This window comes from Centropristis striata, chromosome 21, assembly GCF_030273125.1.
Source record: "Centropristis striata isolate RG_2023a ecotype Rhode Island chromosome 21, C.striata_1.0, whole genome shotgun sequence".
NCBI lineage: Eukaryota > Metazoa > Chordata > Actinopteri > Perciformes > Serranidae > Centropristis > Centropristis striata.
In genome coordinates, this window is record NC_081537.1 from 34,156,690 (window position 1) to 34,165,694 (window position 9,005).

The 9,005-nt window shown below is 37.7% G+C and overlaps 1 protein-coding gene across 1 annotated transcript; it reads right to left on the bottom strand.

Moving 5' to 3' along the window:
- Positions 1-5,116: 5,116 nt before the first annotated feature.
- On the bottom strand, positions 5,117-8,095 carry ch25h (cholesterol 25-hydroxylase). Its single transcript, XM_059324831.1, has 2 exons — positions 7,611-8,095; positions 5,117-6,649 (listed from the first exon to the last, which is right to left on the bottom strand). The coding sequence occupies exons 1-2, from the start codon at positions 8,028-8,030 to the stop codon at positions 6,314-6,316; spliced, it is 756 nt and encodes a 251-aa protein (XP_059180814.1). The 5' UTR covers positions 8,031-8,095; the 3' UTR covers positions 5,117-6,313.
- Positions 8,096-9,005: the final 910 nt, after the last annotated feature.

The following is a 9,005-nucleotide window of genomic DNA, read 5'->3' on the forward strand; positions in this document are numbered from 1 at the left end:
TTTGTCTGGTATTAGGTTAAGCATGTTGTGTTTGTCTATAACTTAGATGCAGATCAGATCACATTTTATGACAAATTAACACAGAAAACTAGGTCATTTTAAAGGGTTCACATATTTTATCTTGAAAGTGAATATTGTGAACAGAACTAGTTATTGGGCCATGATAAATCCAGAGCCTGGTTGCCGTGGGGATGATGGTTCCTCAGCACCAGAAGAACAGAAGTGCTTGCTATATATCACTGAAATACAGAAATCTCCAAAATGACGAAGGTTTTTGAAGCCAAACCACACCATACACCAGGACTGTTGCTCCTTAGTCTTGGTGTATTGATGTAATATTCTGGAGGGGTTTGGATAATTTTTATACATTATTGATATTAGAAAAATTCAGCACCAAATGTATGTAACAAACGGTATCAACTTGTGGAACATAGTTGAGCCTTGACTTCAGACTTTGATTTCAGAAAGAAAAATATGAATGTTCTGAACCCGGATAAACCTTAACAGGTTTATTATATTCACAGTGCTGAGCTGCATCTCAAGTTAATCTCCAGGTTCACAGCTTTCAGATGATGTCACCACTTAGGGAACTTAAATGGGTTTTAACTGTAGCACCTGTAAGTACAGCTGCATATGAACATAGGCCATGTTACAGTGTTGTAGTAAATGGAGTGGCACCATTAACTATGGAGCTAAAGTTATTTAAAAACAACAGTGTAACACTAAAATCTCCCTGCTTTCAGCATTCACAACCACATTTACAGTCACATTTAGTCATATATCAGATGCTTTTATCCAAAGCGACTCACAGAAAAAGGGAATAACCCAGGTATAGTGTGATAAGATATGATATGATTAGTGCAGCAATAAGGTCTAGTGAGGAGTCTTTAAGGAGCAGAGTTGTGGTGGTCTAGGAGAGAAGATGCTCTCTGAGGAGCTGAAGGTCACCAGGAGGTTCTAAAGGAACTGGTAGTGGGTTCCACCAACGGGGAACAACAGACGGAAAGAGTTTGTTGTTCCCCGTTGGTGGAACATGTGCATTTTAACATCACTGTAAAAGAGAGCTTACAGCGCAATGATATAGGGCAGCTGTTCTCAACCTTGGGGTCGGGACCCCAATTGGGGTCGCGAGATGATTTCTGGGGGTCGCCAAATCATTTTGGAAGTCAGCTCTGTCTCCACTGTGTTAAAGTGTTCATGTGATTTAGTCTTAATGTCTTTTTTTGGTCATTTTGTGGTCATTTTGTGTCTTTTTTGGTCATTTTGTTTCCTTTTTTTGGTCATTTTGTGTCTTTTTTTAGTCATTTTGTGTCTTTTTTGGTCATTTTGTTTCCTTTTTTTTGGTCATTTTGTTTCCTTTTTTTTGGTCATTTTGTGTCTTTTTTGGGTGATCTGAACTGTGCGTGTGAGATTGTGTTCAGTGAGCGGGGGTCACGGACAACATGCATGTTAAATTGGGGGTCGCGACTCAAAAAGGTTGAGAACTACTGATATAGGGGATAAATAAAGATAAATATAGAAATATACCATGTCCAAGTTTTCACCACAATTAAAATACTAATAATTGAATGTATTAAAACATGTTTTTTGCGCCTAATCAATGTATCACTGTCATTGACGTATATTGTTGCTTGTGGCTGGACTTCCCTTTGACAACAGAACCAGCGGTTCCTCACAGACCTGTTCTGTACTAGGCCTACTACCTTCCTTCCTTCCTTCCTTCCTTCCTGAGGCTAATCAAAAGGCAGTTGCAGTTTCCTTCGTACCGCCAGATTATTATGATTCACTGCCCCAAAATGTACCAGGGAGAGCTTCACTGGCTCCTGCAAGACCACCTGGTTCAAAGAGTGCCACTGGTTTTAGTCCAGTTCAGACTCTCACAGCACTGTGAGCAGGTCAGCTATCAAGAACAAGCTGGAGAGGCTCAGCCTGGAGTTGGCCCTGGTGGGATATGTTCAAAGCAGGCGGTAACCTCCTGGTCTGAGCATGGAGGCCAACCAGGAAGTGCTTTAAGCTCCATTCTACCCAAAACTCCAGCAGGGGATGCTACGTTTGGCTGCAGAAATGCAAAATGAGAAAAACTTCTCACTTGTTTTATCACCTCAGAATTTTTTTTTCACTTTTCCACACTATGGTCTCAATCACTAGTAAAAAATGATCTTCAAGACAATCTGATGTCAATAGTTCTAATAATGGCCCCATTTAGAAGAAAATAGAAGATAAAGAATCGTATGATTTGGGGCGGGGCTACCTTTGATTGACAGGTCACTAACAAGGCGAGCCGTCTCCAGGAGAGAAGCAGAGCAATGCGTATCCACGGCAACGTGTCAATAAAGTTATATATAACGTTATATAGATAGAAAAGAGGACGTTTAGCGGTTTGGTCTCATAACTTTGACCCTTTCACTGTATTTTCACTTAATGACAGTTTATTTGAACGTTTTGTTCAGTAAATGTCTTGTTCAGTGTTTGGTTGGACTAACAGACTCTCCAAGGAGTCGCTGCTCAGTTTTATGAGGTCACTAACAAACATTTTGTTTTTGTTTGTTGCTAGCCAAAACTAGCATCCCAGTTAATGCTCCAGCTAATGCTAACAGTAATTATCAGCAGCTTCTCTCAGTCAGGTTGAGGTGTAGAGAGGCTGTAGTCAGTGATCAGATCCCTCTCCTCCTCCACAGTCCAGATATGGTCTGCTCCCCGTATCACAAACAAGATGGAGATGCAAGATGACTACATCCATTATTTACATCCAGTCTCTGGTTCAAAGGGAGAGATGTCATCACCATCAAGAATGTGGCTCCATCCTTCAGGACCTGAAGCCACAAACACAAAGCATGCTGTGGGAGGTCAGAGGCTCATGAAGATCTCCCTGCTGCTCCCTATCTCCATGGTAATAATGAGTGTTCATCATGGTATTTAGGATGTCATCAATGTTCCCACCCTGATAACAGCCTTTAATAGAAGCTGTGCAGAGCATTAGACTGAGACAAAGTGAGATAGCCTTTATAGTGTGTAGAGTAGAACTACTGAAAGGTTTTGTTCTGTGGCCACTGACCGTAATGTTAAAGGTCAAACAGGCAACACAACTGCTGACTCAGTTGATGAAAAATCTTGTGCACAGTTTGATTTGGTCACCTTTGTTTGTAAACAAATTAGTACACTATAATTTTTTGGTTCAGGTAAATATATGAAATTAACACTTTTCATTTGTTGTCCTTGTCATACCTTCAGCGTGTGTGTGTGTGTGTGTGTGTACAGGCTAGGTTGTTTATTAGATAAGTGATGATCGTTCCTCTTAATTTTGCTCTCAAAGTGCACCAGAGTAATGCATTTCACTTTTAACTTCCCTCTTGGTTACCTTGTTAGGCTTCCTTATGCATGAAAAAAATAGTTTTAATATACTTGGTGTTGCCCCCTGGGCCTTTTTTTGACAACATACCCCTCGTTTTCAATTTTAAAAAACGGTAAAGAAAAAGAACCTCAAGAGAAGTATATAAATAAACTAGAAAATTTCCTCGGTGGAAATTCTGAAAGGGCCACGGGGTCTACTGCCGGTGTGTGTACACTATGATGAGACTCTTCAGAGATTTATAACTATGCCCTTTAACCAAACAGACAAATTATAATTATACTATTAATAGACAAATTATATATCAAAACGTGCGGTTTGATTGGGATCGGTGTGCTATTACTTTTCTCTACGGAATACAAATGTTTCGCGACGTAAGTCGCGAAAAACTGCCCAAAATTTTGCATTGAAATGAATGGGACGGCCGAAAGAAAATGAGCAAAAAAGAACATTAATTGAAGATTTTCAGACGTCTACTTCTCCGGCATAATTTCACCTAGAGACTCCATTTAAACTTTAAACAGTAGACACAAGTCTTGTGTATTGGTGTATTAATTTGCATTTCGATAGGTCATATAGTTTTTTTTATCAATCCCTGTTCAATGACCATGATCATTTTTGGAGAAATTCTGAGATTATAATGGGTGTGTATTGCACGGAATGTTCGTGTCATAGTGTGTGATGTCATCGCTCAGAGTGTAGAGGGAGAGGTAAAACTGTCAAAAAATAAATTTGAAAACTGCGCTCCAGGCCGCAAATTCCACTCTACAGAAATAATTTATACATAGAAACGTAGGAAAATTAGTCTTCTCCCTCACAATCCTCTGGTAAAGCTGTCAGAGTTATAGTTTGGGCGTAGGACGCACAGATGATCCACCAACACCACCAACAGCCTCATTGGCTCCCATATTAAAAATGCAAGAAGATTTCGGAAAAAGTGAGATTTAACTGTTTTTTTAGATCGCTCTAACAAAGCTATTTTTTCATTTTTCTTAAAAAAAAACATATGTAGACGTTCAGGAAGAACTCAGGACGCTCAAAGTGAAGTCGGATCAATGATAGGTATTATGGTTTTGCCAAAAAATGCTTTCTGTTCAAGGCCAGAAATTTCACTCTGCCCACCTCTGGCTGCTGTCACTCTGCCAGAAGATTCCACAGCTGTTAATTCTGTTGATTGCTCTGCTCTGATTGGTCGACCCCAACGCTTTGATGCTTTGATGTGATTACAGTTACAGATACACGCACGCACACACACACACACACACTGGTCATTTAATGTAATAACAGTTAAAGATACACACACACACACACACACACTGGTCATTTAATGTAATAACTGTTAAAGATACACGCACGCACACCCACACACATATACGCGCGTAAGCGCGCACTATTCAGATGCAAATGTTTCACACACACACACATTATGAGGTTAAAGGTCATAGGTTGCTGTATAAATAAATACTTGTAAAGGAATGCTTGTTGTAGGTGTGCTCCTTGTATATTATATAGTATCATAACATTACTAGTATTAATTGTTTTAAATCTCTGAAGAATCTCATCATAGTGTACACACACCGGCAGTAGCCCCCGTGGCCCTTTCAAAATTTCCCCAGAGGAAATTTTCTAGTTATTATTATTATATATTTCTATATATTTTTTAATTTATTTATTACATTTTCATAAAAATCACTCTTGCATATTTATTTATTATATTTTTTATTCATTATTATAGTGTTAATGGACACCAGAGGTGCATTCATTTTATTGTCTGATTTGTTAAAAAAGTTCTAATTTTATTTTTCAAAAAGCTGTAACAACATACAAGAAACAAAAACTCAGTTTAACTTCAGTTCATGAAATTTATTTTCAGTGATTCACTTAAAATCATTCACATTTTCAGTCAGGGTAACGTTCCAAAATCCTTCAAATATTCATTCATCAATATTCAGTTCAGTCACTTCACTTCCATCAGTCCAACGCCAATAAAATCACTTTCACTCACATTCTTTTTCATCTTTTATACTGATACTGGAGCTGCTAATTTAATAAAATAAATTTAAAAAACTGCAGCTTAGAAACATTAGTGAAAAAATAACTGTAGCTTATACATTAATGAGCTTCTTTTAGATATATAAAAAGAACATACAATGGTCAACATTTTGTGGACTTGTTCAATATGAACATTTTTTCAGATGCCTTAAAGAAAATCTTTAATTTTTAATAAGTCGCATCAATGCAACAACATGAAAATAATTCATTAATACCCCGAAAAAACACTGAAAATATACTTTGATATGAAATGTTTTTAGCCTTCTTCAAACATGTTGAGTTAAAAATAATTGCTCAAACGTAATAGTTGTTTGAGTAGAAAATGTGAGAAACTATTAATAAAATATCACAGTGTGAACAGATTCAGATTCAGGACAGATCTGATGAATCATCAGTTCTGCTTACAGGGAATAAATAAATAAATAAATAAATAACTATATTATAACAGTTATTAATATATGTTTAGTGTCCTCAGTCTTTTAATGTAAAAGATGATTTAGATCAGAGGTGTCAAACTCTGGCCCGCGGGCCAAATTTGGCCCGCAGTGTAATTTTATTTGGCCCGCGAGGCAATACCACATTATTATCTTATTATTGTAAATTAATGGCATTGATGTGTTTTTTATATGAAATTTGATTTTGCATGTCTGCACTATTTAGTTATATATTGTATGTTTATAAGCGTTGCTGGTTCCATATTTAATGTTAAAGCAAAACATGTTTGGTATATATTAAAAGGTTTATTTGTTCAATGTTGGCCCACAATTTTATTCAAGTTTTAAATTTTGGCCCATTGTGTATTTGAGTTTGACACCCCTGGTTTAGAGGAAGATTTCAGAAATCTGTTCATCTGAGAAAAAACTCCTCCATAATACTAATACTAATACTAATACTGGTTTCTAACGGCTCCATTCAGTCCTGTGCCGTGTCCAGCGTCCCGGCCAGCCGGTCCCAGTGGGTGAAGTAGGGGGCGTAGTTGCAGTTGGACTTGAGGTGGTGCAGGTCGTGGTGGCGGGCGCCGCCGTACAGGCCGAGGGGCACCAGGCGGTGCGTGGCCCACGGCAGGTCGTAGCCACAGTGGTCCTCCACCGACAGCCAGATGTTGAGCAGGAAGAAGGCTAGCTCGGTGAGCGGGTGGCAGCCCAGCAGCAGAGGGTTAGCTGCAGCAAACAGACCCAGACTCAGAGTCTCCCACGCCCCCGAGTGCTCCGTGGTCAGGGCCGAGGTGGAGGTGAAGGTGTGGTGCACCTGCAGGAGCACAAGGAGGAACATATGCATTTAATACAGGTCAGAGAAATATTACAATAACAAGCGGGATTGCTGGACTACACTGAAAAAAGAAAATAGTTGAACCAACTCAACTCAACTTTATTTGTAAAGCACTTTAAAACAACCACAGCCGCAACAAAGTGCTGTACATAAACAAACAGAACAAGAGACAATACAATAAATAAAACAGGAATAAACACTAAAATACATAGATTCATTGCTTTTTAAACCAATATAAAAAACAATAAATAAAAGCAGACCATGAAAACACTAAAACAAGAGCAGAGTCTCATGCGTGAACCAACTTAATTGAATTGTTTCATTTGGTAACACCTAAATGAATGAAGTTCTTTCAAATTAATTTAAAATCAATTGTGTTGATCTAACTTATTAAATTAATTTGAAAGAACTTAATTCATTTAGGTGTTACCAAATGAAACAATTCAATTAAGTTGGTTCTTTTTTCAGTGTATCTATGTATTTATTATTGCTCTTATTTTTTTCGGTTTACTATGGAAGAGTTTTAATTATTATTATTATTATATTTTTATTTATACTATTATTATAATTTTTTAAAATCAAGTTTAGTTCTAACCATTATTATTATTATTATTATTATTTTTCAATGACCACTTCTGTTGTGCAAAATATAAATAAGTTAAAAATTAAGTTTAAAAAGAAAAAATTATCACAAATAATAAACCTGATTTTTGTAAAATTTTTCTGTTGTAAATAAACACCATATTGTCAGTTGACTAATTATTCCTCGTTGATCGACTAATTATTAGCTGAATAATAGAAAGCTGACAAATAGTTAATTGACTGTTAATTGACTAATTGTTAATTGACTAATTATAAATTGAGTAATTATTAATTGAGTCATTATTAATGGACTAATTTAAGACGAGCAGCTCCAGCGCGCGCTGCGTGGCGTGCTCACCTTGTGGAAGTGGCGGTAGAGCCAGGCCACGCGGTGGTGCAGGAGGTGCCAGACGAAGCTCTGGAAGTCGAAGAGCAGCAGGCAGACCAGCACCTGGGCCAGGAGGCGGGGCAGGGGCGGGGCCTCCTGCGGCAGGTGGGCGGGCCTCAGGTACCAGTTCAGGACCGTGAGCGGGAAGATGAACACCACGTGGTTGTACAGCGTCACCAGCATGCAGCTCCACGCCGAGGCCCAGCTGACGGAGCTCTGAGGCTGCAGCTTGTAGCTGCGCACCAGGGCCCAGCGCGGGGACAGCAGGTCCAGCAGCAGGAAGGGCGCGCAGAAGGACAGGTAGACGGCGAGGGAGAAGAGGACGGGGAAGACGGGGGACAGCAGCAGGGACTCGTGTCCCAGCAGGAAGCTCCAGAGTGGCTGCAGCATCCTTCCATCAGAAACACAGATCAGTTACTGAGCGGAGCAGCAGCTGCTGCTTTATACTGGGCTGTCAACACAGGCCCCGCCCACTCCACTCCTTATAAGGACTCTTCCTGATTTTTATCTTCCCAAGGCAATGGAAACTCAAGCAAGTTCAGGCCTATGGGTGAATCACAGAAATGATTTATAGTCAGTACTGTGTTTTATTACTCTGACTCAGTTATACTACTACTGATAATAATAATGTTATTATTGTTAGGATTCATTTTAAATGTATTTTTTTTACTTTTGCATTTATTTTTAATTCATATCAAATTTATTTTGCAGCTCAAATACTACTACCAAAACTGCTTACAATAATAATAATAATAATAATGATAATAAATATATATATTACATATGTACATAATGTATACTAATACAATAATTCATTTGAAACATTTACTTTCTGTTGTTTTGTCCCTGACAGTTTCAGATGTTTGACACAGGCTGAAAATAAAGATGTGACTCTTCTTCTGTGGTGCAGTGCTGCTCTCTGCTGGACGCCACAGGACTTAACAGTATACGGTATTATACTAGAATTATAATAAATGAATTAAGTAATTCATTAATGTGGTTTCATTTTCTTTGTTAAAATATATCTGGATTTACTAAATAATATGTCAATCTGAGTCATCTAGCTGCACTAAATACTCGCTCTTCATTTATTTACTCATTTTTGCAGAGTATCTCTAAACTTAACTACATATTAGTACTTTTACTGCATTAAAATTATTATTATTATTAAGTGTATGATTTTCTTTCCAAGCAGCACACTTTAACACAGACATAATAATAATAATAATAATAATATTAATAATAATAAAATGAATTAATTTAATACATTGAAAATAAATCAAAAGCATATGATAAAAAGACAAATAAATCAGACTCAAGGCACGCCTTCTTCTATTATTAAAATAATATTTAAATTAATTTATA